At 48.1% G+C, this 13,132-nt stretch overlaps 1 protein-coding gene across 4 annotated transcripts in view; it reads right to left on the bottom strand.

Annotated features, from left to right (window-relative positions):
* Positions 1-13,132, bottom strand: part of DOCK3 (dedicator of cytokinesis 3) — a 571,728-nt gene that overhangs the window by 21,044 nt on the left and 537,552 nt on the right. For all 4 annotated transcript variants that reach the window (XM_032411365.1, XM_032411366.1, XM_032411368.1 and 1 more), the window contains exons 37-40: positions 12,538-12,631; positions 9,951-10,099; positions 5,002-5,088; positions 3,565-3,669 (exon numbers count right to left, since the gene is read on the bottom strand). In XM_032411365.1, coding sequence (XP_032267256.1) covers positions 3,565-3,669; positions 5,002-5,088; positions 9,951-10,099; positions 12,538-12,631 — 435 coding nt within the window. The remainder of the gene's footprint in view (positions 1-3,564; positions 3,670-5,001; positions 5,089-9,950; positions 10,100-12,537; positions 12,632-13,132) is intronic.

Here is a 13,132-nt window from a genome sequence, read left to right as displayed (position 1 = left end):
CACAGCACTCAGTCCCTGCCCTAGGGGAAGTCATGATCCAGAAGGGAGAGGGACAGGAAAAGGGAGGCTTGCACTGTGATGTAGCAGCCTGGAGGCAGGACACAGGCTGTGGGGAGCTTGGAGGAGGGAGGGCACCTTACCCAGGAAGGGGTGCGAGGTGCACGGTGGGATTTTAGAAGAAGCCATGCCTGAAGAGAGTCCTGAAAGGCCCACGTGGGTCAGCAACGAGGGAGGAGCGGCGAAGGGCACTCTGTGTGGGTACGGTCACAACCAGGGCAACAACAGCCTGGACAGGAAAAGGGGCAGTGGGAGGAAGGTATGTGTGGAGAGCTAGGGGGAGGGGGAGGAAGATGCCTGCAGGGGTGTGCCAAGGAGTGATGGCTGGGGGTGCCACCACAGAAGTCCCAACAAGGGGGTGACCGGGTGCGTGCTTTTGAAGGACACTTTTATTAGCTGGGAGAAACAGTGTACATATTGCTCAGTGTCCAGTAGGTATTCAGTAATTATTTACCGTGCTGGCAGTACACTCCTTTGCAGTTGCATCAGCAGAACAAACTGACATCATCCTAACTACACATTTCTTAAAACCTTGTGTTACATCATATTTGGTTTGAGTTAGGTCTCAGGTTTTCTGTTAGCGGGCTGAGGTCGGCACCCTCAACCCTGCTGCTCACCGACCTCACAGCTGGTCCTGAGGGAATGGAACACATGTCCAGACCTCTGGTGACATGTGTCTGCCTGCCCAGCTGCCTTACTAGAGCCACTTTGACAAAGTGGCATCAGGCACTGGCCGCCCCCCCCGCCACCCGCTCCCGGCATGTCTTCAGAGGAAGAGAGACAGGTCCACAGGGCCAGCCGCACACTCACCGGTACACGGATGATCACAGGCCAGGCTTCGGAGGACCTTAGATTATTTTGGAATAGAATTTCTGCCCCCTTTCCACTTCCCCTTTTACTATGGGAGAACTCAGCTAAGGCTGGGCCCCATGTCTGGATGCATCGGAATGAAAAACAATACCAGAAGGGGAGTCAAGTTCGGGAGGAGCAGGATGGCCTCTCCAGTGGAACAGACCAATAGTCAAAGGACAAGAGACATTTCTAAGTCCCTTGCTTGATAAGCAGAACTGACAAAGATAATTGTAAAGAATTGGTCTTTTCATATCAACTCGCGAATGTACAGTCCTCACCAGTATCTGTTCATGGGTCAAATGAAGAGAAACAGAAATTCCCCCAAGAAGGGAGGGCTGGATGTTTTCTTATCTCCGTGCAGATGAGTAGATAATCATATTTGTGAAGCGAGGGAGGCAGATGGTCCAGAGAAACCAAGCTGACAGAGCTAAAGTAATAGATGGCCTATGTGTTCAAGGAAGGTGAGGAAATAGCCTAGCTTTCTGGGGGAGACCCAGCAGGAAGAAGGCACATAGCGTTGACCTTGAGGCTGGTTGTCGGTTTCCAGTTTGCTTGTGTGAAAGCCCCAGCATCCTTACGTGAGACAGATCTGGCTGCCACTGCTTTGTACTTGGTCCTTGCCATCTACCAAGCAAACAGCTACCTCCACTGGGACTTACTCCATTTGCCAAACATGAGCTGAGCAGCTGAGGGAAGGGAAGGCAGCATGTGGCTCTGCGAGGCAGTATGCATGAAACACAGCTCCTAGGGACTGCTCCTTGTGTGGAGATGGGGATGGACTGATGGGTGACACTTCCTAACACCGACTGTTATTCCTCCTCCATTACTGGCACCTTTGAAACCCCATTTGAACATTCAGACTGTCGCTTGCAAGCATTGTTTAGATGGGCCACATGCAGGTTCTATGGCAGGTCCTACTTGTCAGAACGCGCTGAGTGCCCTAAGACACTGAGATGCCCTGTGACATGAGCATGTGTGGTGGAAGCCAGGGCAAACCATGACGGAGACCTCATGTCTGGCAGGGACAGAAATGAAGATACCAGGGCCTGATTTTGTAATATCCAAAGTAATGATGTTTTAGAGTAAAATCTGGTTTCTGATATACAAATTGTGGGGCTAAACAAGGAAAAAAAAAATGACAATAAAGCATAATTTGCAGACAAAATGAGAAAGAAATAAGTTATAAGGCCAGAATCATTAGTTTGTCTAAGGACTTCCTAGAGATACTTTTGGTTTCTGATTCTTGTGTGATTCCTTCTTTCCCTTCTGCTGACCTCTACTTCCATTGCTTTTGCATGATCTATGCTGGTGGGGGCAACAAAGAGGCCACTTCTGAAAGGCCTGAGTTAGATGGTCCCTAGGGAGTGAACAAGTTCCCTGCTCCTGGGGAGACCTTCTCCCCATTTACATTCTGCTGCTAGAAATGGGCTACTGTGGAATGGAATTGGAGCCTTCCTGGGGGTCACAATTAGGCAGAGTGAGCTTGCTATCCCTGCCAGGATTACTAGTTCCTACAGAAGTCAATTTTCTTTTTAGCCTAGAATGTTTACTGCCTAGGAAATGTGCAAGTTGACTTGCTTTACATCTGAAATGTGGTTAGCCTGGACTCTGTTGCTAGCAGACTGTTTTTGTTTTTTCTTTTTTTTAAGGAGCCATTAAGGCCAACTGACCTGTGATGTGATATCAAGCTCATCATTGCTCACTGGCTAAAGCAATCTTTCTGATAAAACAGGATCCCAAACATATTAAAGAGATTCTATGAACGTTCCCAGCTGCTCGTTGAGACTTATAGACACGGAACTTTAGTGACATATTGGGATTGGGGACAGTCAGAGCTAGTCTTAGGTCTCAACTGCAGCCCCAAGGCCCTTTCATCAGCACAGCTTCATTTAGGTCAGCTGAGCACAGTGAATCCCTCTGGGCTACAGCTTACAAGCCCAGGCTCACTTCTCCTGGAGCCTCTGGCTTTTGCAGAATAAAGAGAATCACAACTGTTCAACTGGTGTCTGTACATCTATGCTCAGTCTTTCCTTCATTCTGTTGGTATCCCAGCTCAGCCTTCTAGGGAGTGATGGGGAGAAATGGCTGTCACCATCCTGGGCCAGAGAACTGGCTGCCTAGAAAAGGCTCTCCACAGCCAGATCCCATTTGGCAGCTCCCACAAATTTCTCTCTAATCAACAGTTTCTCCACCCTGGCTGCATAGCCTACAGTGCAGCCAGGGGGAAGAGCCATCATCTTAAATGATGAACCCCAAGAGGTCAGCCTACTGTTGAGGTCAGGGCTGTACTGGTGTCCTATCTGCCTGAGAATAATCACAATGGAGGATTCCAGGCACTGGAACTTAAAGTTAGAAGGTTTCTAGACATACCTGTGGGACATTCTCAGACCCTGGTCATTTCCTGCAGGAATTTGATTTGGTAAGAAAATCACCCTCACATATCCCAGGTAGCTACAAAATAGTACAGCGAAGTAAAACAAAGTCTAAAGTTGGCAGTCAGTCCTGTTAAATAAAGCCAAATGCCTTTTGTGGACTAGTTAGTCCTTCAAGAAGGAGTATGCAGTAGAATAGGGAAAAAGGTTAAAAAAAATAGGTTATAAATGAATTATGTGTAAAATATGATATAAGTTCTTGTGACTACCTGAATGGACTCACCCGAAGGAAGAAAGGAAACTTCCTGCCATAGAAGCCGACCCGAAAGAACTCAGGCTCCAGGCGTTGCTGCTCCATGATGTTGTCATAGTAGCTGGCCTCCATTTTCTGTGAAGGAGAAAGGCAGTTGCCTTCAGGTTGGCCTGACTGCTAAGTGGTGTCCAAAGCAAGTTCTCCCAGGCCCAAGTAGACATCATCTTTTGGAAACAGAACACTCAGACCGTGTAGAAGGGAGTCCCTGGCCATGATCAGCCTCTCCCCAGGTTGCTGCCTGATGGAAGAAGAAGGCCTCCTACCCAGTGGGTGGACCCAATCCCACACAGATCCAGGCTTCTTTGTCTTTCAGGGGCACACATTGAGCATGGACTCCTCCCACCCCCATGGATTTCTGGTTTTGTTGATACTCACTACACCAAGTGACTTCTGGCTGGTGTTACTTATAGGTGGCTAATAGCTATTCTCAGCACCATTTTCCATCAGTCCAATTGCACTGCTCTTGTTCATCCATCATCTGACTAAAGAGGCTAATAATCACAGCGAGAAAGTCTCAGTTGCCAGGATCACTGGTACTGTTCCACTTTAAGAGATTTTAAACTTTAAAAGTTGAACTAATATCCATGATGTCTGGCATTACCAAGGTCAGTACGTTTCTTAGTATTGGTTGGCCTGGCTTCACATTCAGAAAAACTCACTGAATTTTGACTGGGAAGATAGCTCTAATGCACTCAATCAAGCCAGCTTGCGGGGGAGCAGTGGCCTTCAAAGACCAGTCAAGAAGCTACTTCTAGAGAACCACATCTATTGTATAGACCCAAATCCCCACCTGGAGCAGGGAACATGGCAGGGAACATAGCCACACTGACTGGGTGGAGGAGGAGGGTGAGACTGCTTACTTCTCTTTGCTAATGAAGTTTGCAGCTACTATGACTCAGAACCCAGCACCAGCAACCAGAAAAGTTTGGTAGAGACCTTCGACGTCTATGGGACATTTCACTTAATTTTTGAATATTTAGCATGAAAGAAGGGAGTAAGAACAAGGTGCTTGAAAGTGACCACTAGCCAAAGCATGGAAAGATTTTATAAAGTTTTCAGATGAAGCATCCCTGAACAAAATCATTTAGGAAAAGCTCCTTCATGAAGTTGAGCTGCTACCTCCTCCTTGAACCCCCCATCTTATCCTGCATACGCTGCTTCTCCCTTCCCTGAGCACCAGTGGCTCTTGGGGGCTGGATCATACCATCATTTGTCAGATGTGTGTTTTAGTTCCCCAGTGAGACTACAAGGGTCTTGGGGGCAGGAGCCTTGGCTTCACTTCTCCTGTACTGTCCACAGCACTTAAACAAGGGCTAGGCCCACAGTGAATGCTCACTCAGAAAGTGATGCCAGGGAAGTGTCAGCACCTCCAGTCAGGGTGGGGGTAGGGGAAGGGGCAAAGCTCACCCGAATCCAGCTGAGGCTCTGATAATCATAGAGGCTCTCGTACTGACACGCCAGCTCCCTGCACAATGGGATCCCAAACTCCCAGCTCTGTGTCAGAAGGAAAGACAAGGCTTCAGCACCTCAGGCATCCTCAGAACAGCCCCAGCTTACAAGGAACACATCAGAGGGCACAACCAAAGGCCCCCTGCAGCTCATCTGTCACAAAGAACTGCTCAAGATGAGTCTGTGGAGCACAACACACAGTGCTGTGGCTTTCTAGCTCACGGTGGAGCTTTCAGGTTTCTCCTCAAATGTCTCTACCTCCAAGAGGACTTTCCCTGACTACCTCATCAAGGACAGGAAATTCCCCACCCATTCTCTGTTTCATTACTCTCCAGTTATCTTAAAAAAGTATTTACTTTTCTGTTGTATGAGTCTCAATTAGATGATGAACTACATGAAGGCAGGAACCCTGTTTATTTACTTTATCCTCAGAGCCTAGAGCAGTGCCAGGCATGAGCAGGTACTCAATAAAGATTTATTTAATAAGTTGATGAAGGTAACAATGACTTTTATTATTTTTTAAGCCTTTATTTAAATCCCAGTTAGTTAACATGCAGCATAAAATTAGATTCTGGCATACGATATAGTGATTCAGCACTTCATAAAACACCCAGTGCTCATCACAGCAAGTGCCCTCCTTAATCCCCATCACCTATCTCACCCCTCTCCCGACCCCCTCCCCTCTGGTAACCATCAGTTGGTACTCTAGAATTAAGAGTCTGTTTCTTGGTTTGTCTCTTTTCTTCCCTTTAATCATTTGTTTTGTTTCTTAAATTCCACATGTAAGTGAAATCATTTGGTATTTGTCTTTCTTTGACTGATTTATTTTGCTTAGTATGATACCCTCTAGCTCCATCCATGTTGTTGCAAATGGCAAGGTTTCATTCTTTTTGATGGCTGAGTAATATTCCATTGGGTATATATACACCACCTTGTCTTTATCCACTCATCATCTATCAATGGAAACTTGGGTGGAAACAATGACTTTTAAATTAAGATTACGAAGCTCAGAAACAAGTATGGAAGCCAAGCAGGAAGTGGCTACCCAAGCGCTTAGTAGTAGGCCTGACAATTTCCTTTTAGAAATATTCCAGTCTTAAAGAAGGCTTCAAATGATCCTTGCCTAGTCAGGGACCAGGCTGCCTCTGTGGTGTGGCCCCTGTTATGGTGACAGGCCCACATAACAGGCACCTGAGGAGGGCTTAAGGGGCCTTCACTGAGGGCCAGACTGCCTATTTCCTCTGCTTTTTAATATAGTGCTTTCTTTGTTTTGTTAGATTGGGAATCATTGTTTTACTTGATATTTCAGCTAGGCTCTTCTCCCCAATTTCTAAATGCTAATTAAAATTTTTTATTACAAGACATTTTAAGCATATAGAAAAATAGAAGAATGAACCCCTAGGTACTCATTATCCAGCCTCAACAATGACCAGCTCATCGCCAGTCTTGTATCATTTATACCCCAACTACTTATTGCCCCCCAGAGTTTTTGAAGTAGATCTCAGACATCATATAATTTCACTCAGTCATATTTCAATATGAATGTTTAAATAATAAGAACTATATTTTAAAAATAATATTTGTAATAGCATCAGGGAAAAGGACAACTCTATGTCATTTGGGACTGTGTTTCTCAAAAAGAGCATATTATTTTTATCCTTTGAAAGAATTAATGCCATATGGATTCAAACTGCAGGACCAATTAAAAATATTAAAACAAACCAAAGGGAATTTTTAAATAGACTCTAGCTCCCTGAGTTAATACAGTGCCTCTGACTTAGTGGGCTAGAAAATCTCTTACACCCCCAATACTGCATCTTTCAAGGGGGACAGGTCAGCCCTCTTTCTGGCTCCAAGTGCCACTTGGGCAGGTTTCAGCCAAGTACCCACCACAGGGTCTGCCCGGCAGGCAGCTCCATAGGGGCTGGCCAAGCAGCTGAGCTGTGCACAGACTTCTGGCCAACTTGCCAAGAGCACCCCATGGGGAACTGCTCATTTAGGTGATGAGGGCCCCACGTGGGGCTAAAGGCACTTAAGTCTGCTGACAGTAGCTCCGGGTAAAGCAGGTCTTCTCCCCTACTGGGATCAATGCTCATCTGCCTTGCTGGCATTGCTGCCCTAATTTGTGTAATTTGCCCTCCTGCTCTAAGCCCTCCTCCCACCTACCCCCCAGTTATGTTTAGAGTGAGCTAGGACCAAGAGTTTGAAGATCCTCTGTCAGCCTTAAGGGACTGTGCTGGAACCTGGTGGGTCTGGTGGGTCTGCGACTTTGAGAGCTGCCTCTCAACACAGGTAAGAAACGTGTGCAGGAATACCGCATCCCCGCTATGGCTTTTCTCTTGGTCTCCTTCCTTCCGGCAGGAGGCAAAGCCGACTCTAAAACTCCTCATCAATGCCTGAAATCCAGTTATTTCCACCAGCTCTGACAGATGTGTGCTTTTACACTTCCTTGTGGCCCCTCTGACAGGGACGGCACACGTTACATTGACTCAGGCTCATTGTCATCAAACTGGAAAGGAAGGCAAAGGCCTGCGACTCCAGTCTGGTGGTCTTTGTCCTTCTTTTTACACACAGCCTATTAGAAGCAAGAGATTCATCATTCCTTCAGAGGAGCTCAGGCAAGAGTAACCCTCCGTGAGGAGAGCCCAAGCCCAACTGCACAGAGAAGGCTGCTCCAGTACCAATGGTCTATATGCCAGGTGAGCAGCGGTCAGAGGACTTTGTCCAGCTTCCCTTCCTGTTTGCTCCCTCCGCCCTGTGATGGAGGACCAATTTCCATCTTCACACCTCTCCTTCCTTCTTTCAACTCCCGCTCTGCCAGACCTTGTCTGGCCTGGGAGCGCTGACCCTCTGTGGACTGGAGCCCAGTCCAGCTTGGGGCAGACTCCCAGGTTAACCACCTCACCACCGGAGAATGGCCCTGGGCTAGACTATGACCAGGATTTGAACTTCTGACTCCATCCTTCTGGGTGCTCATGAAATAAACATGGGACCACAGGACGTTGGGTTGTTTGTACTAGGCAGATAACAGAGGCTGGAGTGTGTGTAAGAAAAGCGGAGAGCCTGCCTCGTGAGGCAGGGTGTGCTGGCAGTCTGAGGGCTAGAACCCCTTTACCTGTCCTTCCCCAGAGTCTTCTTTTCTGCCCTCCTCCTGTTGCCAAGGTAGCTTTTCTCCTGGCACCAAGAACCCTACAGGAACACTTTTTCTGCAACAGCCAGGTTTTGCTTTTCTGGAGTCAATAAAAAAAAACCTTGAAGGCTTTCAAGAACTGGTTAGCCTTATCCACTGGTTCTATTAGGTACTGAGGCACAGAAACACAGAAACTGGACCTTCTGTATGAACTCAAGAGGATGAATCTGATAAATACCTCTTTGAGGATGAGCTTATGAAAGGGCTCACTGAGTGGTCTGCACTCAGCACAGAACCTGTTCCCCCAGGAACTCACAGCAAAAACAGGGTGGCTAGAAGAAGTGGGAGAGCCTCAAGAAGGTGGCCTAGGGAGCCTCTGGTCTTTCCCCCGTCCTGCTCATCTACAATACTCAAACAGGGTTTACATTTTGATTCTCTTGTCTATACTAAGCTGTAAACGTCCTTTTCTAAACACTAGTGTTTAGTTAGTGTGGAGTGAAGAGCGGAACCAAACCATTGTCCTACTGGTAGGCTCCATCAGATTGGGTTAACTCTCCACTCCGTACTCTGTGCCCACGGAAAGAAAAGAGAACTACTACACTAAAAGGATGCATGCACACTCACACCGTGCTCATGCCTCTCCTTCTGAGCTGGCAGGGCTTGCTGGGCATGTGGGTAGATGGCAGCTCCAGGTGGCCTGGGTGCCAGAAAGGCAGGCCTGGAAGTGTACTGGTGTGGGGCCCTAAATCCAGCCCTGGACTGGCAAGAAGAGGAGACTTTGGGATGGCACTGTGGCTCTGTCACACGTGGCTGCCCAAGCGCTGAGCATGGGCCTCCTTTCTGGGCTAGGTTACCCGAGAGCTCCTGAGGGTTTTGGAAAGGTTCCTGCATGGGTGAATGCTTTTGACAAAGATTTCTCCTATGTTATATAAAACTGATGGATGTTTTCTGATTTATGGGCAAAAGCCATTAATATTTAAATCTTTCTTTTTAATGATGAAAAAATTCATTAAAAAAACCCCAATTTCCATTCAAGTTAGGGGTTCAGCCACAACAGTTCCCTGAGTGATCCAAATTCAGCTTTTAAAAGCACACTCAAAGCTGAATAATGAGCAAACAGCATCAACAGGTCACACAACCAGCCTTTCCAGTACATGGGCCACAGCCAACAGTGGTCAGAGGGCCCCACAAGGAGCCCTCTGGGAGATGGGAGCAGGATGGCTGGCAAGTCCCCAGGAGGCCTAAACTAATGCTGATGGTGCCTGCCAATCCCACAGAGTCGAGCTTGATGGGGAAGAACTCCAAGGAGACAAGTCCAGTCTGTGCTGTGAGGGAGGGAAATCCAAGATAACATGTACCGCTAAGAGGCAGGACAGGCCTCCTTTGACTAAGGTTAAAATCCACTCATTTTTATGGCTCATATTTTTTACAGCAGATTAGGAAAGCTACATCAGTTCTTGAAGTAAATCTAATAAATGTAAGTGGGGGCCCAGAAGCCCCTGCTGTAGGAGCATCAGCATGTGCCAAGCTGCTCTGTGGGGTTGTCTCTGACACCTTCAATCTGGAATTGGCTTCCAAGCCACAGAATTAAACTGTATATTTTTTTTTCCCAGAGAAAAATCATGCTGCCTCCAAAGCTAATGCACACACATGGGCATCCACCCACTCACCACCCTACACACAACCCTCTGTAGCTTCCGCCCATCCCTACAGTGTCGAGATGCCACACGTTACAGCAGAAACTGAAGAGCTGAAAGGCTTGCCTAATGACACCCACCTTGCCTTTGTTGAAGTAGTGGATGATCTTGCGGCACAGTCCCTCTTTCCGCTGCCACTCTGTCTGGGATGGGTAGTGGAGAAATTCCCGCAGCGGCCGTTCCTCCCACTGCAGCAGCTCACAGTAGAGAAGCAGAGTGAATGCGGCCTCTGTGGGGACAGGAAATATGGAGGTCCAGGGGCTTCTCCTCAGGGATCCAGGAGTAGCCTGGTGCCAGGGGACTAGGCTAAGCACCATGCTAGGGCAAGGCATGTGCAGCCCAGGTCAGGGACACTGGATACCAAAGGTAAGATAGAGGGGCTGCCCACAGCATTAAGGGACCTAAGATCCTGGTAGACACCTTCCTCCCATAGCCTGATCACTGATGCTGGGCTCTAGATAAAGTCCGGCCCAGTGACCTGAGTTTGTGCACAGGCTGCCTTGCTTTGGGAGACACTGACATGTCAGAGCATTCTTGGGTTCCTTTTTGGTCACTGACTACAGCTTCCTTTCCAGCCTTCTCAGAATGGCTCTTACGGGTAGGCACTGACCAAGGCTGACCCTAAACCAGCCCCGGTGCCTCCAGCACCATTTTCTGACCTCAGCATGGCCCTCATCTCTACTATTTCTGAAAGGTCCAGAGAGGAGTGTAAATGGTGGTAACTGTGTGATGGGCCTGCCCCCAGAAGCTCTGTTCCTGGAGGAGCCTAAAGTTGATGCTGGACCCAGGGCAGAGGACTAGTGACACCTTACCCTATACGTGGAACTGTTGGAGAGAGTTATATAAAACAACAGCAAATAAATACTATGGTTCTCTAAATTCTAAGGCATGTGTCACACTGAATTACAACCACCGCTCTTTCCTGTTCTATTTGCTCATTTTTAGTAGGCATCTCCTACTGGCAAGGTAATTAGCTCTAGCTTTTCTGCCTGGCCTTCCAGGCCCTACTCAAGTCCACTCCCCATGACTGTGAAGAATCTCATTTCTAACTATTCCGTAACCCACTTCCAGTTTTAGCCAAATACACCTGCCTGTAGCCACTCTCCAGGCTCCTCATCATTGCCTTTCTGCCTGTGCTCTGGCCACTGGACCTTCCTGCCCAGGGATGCACATGCCTCTTTACTGGATCTGGACGAGAAGTCCTTTCTTTCTGGGGACAAGACCCTGAGGCACTCAAGGCCTCCCTTTGGAACTTAGGAAACCAGAAGAAATCTTCTTTCCTGACTATATCCTTTTCAGATGTTATTCCTGAAGCCACCGGAAACATGGCTCAGCACCCTCTCTCTGTCCAAATCCCTGACCCAGCCTCTCAGTCATGGTCCAGTCCTTGAGGAGTTTAGTAAAAGCCTCTATAGTACATGAAATTTATCAGTCTATTACTTCACCACTTTCTCAGAGAGTTGCTGGAATCATGGGTGGAAGTAGACACTGAAAATGGCAGATTCAGCCCAGTCATTTCAGATTTTCATTCTTGCCAACCTGTGTGGTCAGGAAAGGTGGTATCTTTGCCAAACAATCTCTTACATCTTGAAATAAGGAAGAAGGATTCTGAGTTTCTACAGATCCATCTAATTCTAGTCATGTTGATGGACGAGAATAGCTTGAATTTCCTGGTTTGTCACACAAATTCAAGTCCTATGGCTCAAGAGCTAGGCTGCAGTGGCTGGTCACCACAGTGAAGAAGGTGGCTATTCTGGGGGAACTATTGCACAAGGTGATGAGGCAGGAGACACATGCATGCATATACCCTCCTGACTCAGAGTAGTGCTCAGTAAACGTGGGATAGGCAAGCTGAAATGCTTTTCAATTTGTTCTATTAGAAAAGGCCTTGGGGCGCCTGGGTGGCTGTTAGTTGTTAAATGTCTGACTCTTGAGTTCAGCTCAGGTCATGATCTCAGGGTCGTGAGATTGAGCCCCGTGTTGGGCTCTGCACTCAGTGGGGAGTCTGCTTAAGATTCTCTCTCTCCCTCTCCCTCTGCCCATCCCCCTCAAAAAAAAAAAAAAAAAAAAAAGAACAGGCTTTGTATGGATTAAATTGTAAACACAATGAAAGGATCCCCGTCTGGCCTGTCAGAAAGCCAGATGAACACTCTCTGTCCTCTCCCCTGGGAGCTCGAAGTGGGGCTGCTGTGCAGTTGCAGGGGGAGGAGCCTAGGTGGCAAGGCAGTTCTGCCGGTGAGTTCTGGAAGTCCCAGCGTTAGGTGGATATTTTTGTGTTGTGGCCTCCACAGCTCTGGCTGTGGAGGTCTTCAGGAAGGCTCTGCTCATGGAGAGTGACATTGAACTCGGGTGCTCTGAACCTAGCACATCAGAATTTGGAGGTTACCCTTGAGGCCTCAGAGTTGGTGGATAGGAGGCAAGGAGAGAACAGAACAGCCTCAGACAGCAGAGGACATGGTGTGACGGCACAAGGGGAATTTCTGCCTGCCTTCTCTCCACCACATGTTAGAAAAGAGTTGAGGGAAAGGAGTGAGGTGAGGGCGCCGCACTGGCCACACCACTCTGCTAAGGTCTGGCAGGCACCAGCTCAGAGCCTTCTTCTGCCAGCTGTGCATCCCTGTCCAGTCTGTCCTCAGGAGGAGGCATGGCTGTCCCCCTTCCACTCACCTGTGTAGTTTTCAGCCTGCAAATGCATATCACAAAGCTTATGGATGTAGCGGATATACATCTCTTCTTTGTTAATCTCAGATTTGTAAAAATTCTGTAAGAGAGAAGGAAATACACATCAAGATGAGAGAGGCTTCCACCTGTAGTGGCCATACCTGAGCTCCAGGCAGCTGGCCGAAGCCCTGGGTGCGCTGGGCAGGAGAAGGAGGGCAGGCATGGAGGCACCTGGCACCAGAAAGAGAAAGGACCAGCCAGAAGGCACACCTGCTCCCCAGGTGTGGTGGGGCCAGTGGCAGATCTGTGGGCATCCTAAGTAGTGAGGAAGAGGCAGAGTGCCAAGGCAGACTGGGAATTAGGTATGTCAAGGTTGACTGGACCTTGCCAAGGGGACAGGGTGGAGTTCTGTCCAAAGAAGCTCATGTCGTTCCTTTCCCAAGTGGGAATGTGACTGATGAGGTGCAGGTCTCCAAGATACCAGTGACAGAGCTGATATCCTGACTCAAACCCTTAGCCTAACAGCCACTGTAGAAGGGCCAAGGCCAGCACCACGTAGGACAGAAACCATTCCACTGGGCAGATACGAGGAAGGGCCCGT

Source organism: Phoca vitulina, unplaced genomic scaffold (assembly GCF_004348235.1).
Source record: "Phoca vitulina isolate PV1807 unplaced genomic scaffold, GSC_HSeal_1.0 scaffold13, whole genome shotgun sequence".
Taxonomy (NCBI): Eukaryota; Metazoa; Chordata; class Mammalia; order Carnivora; family Phocidae; genus Phoca; species Phoca vitulina.
Note: the sequence above shows the minus strand (reverse complement) of the source record. Positions and strands in the feature narration are given on the sequence as shown.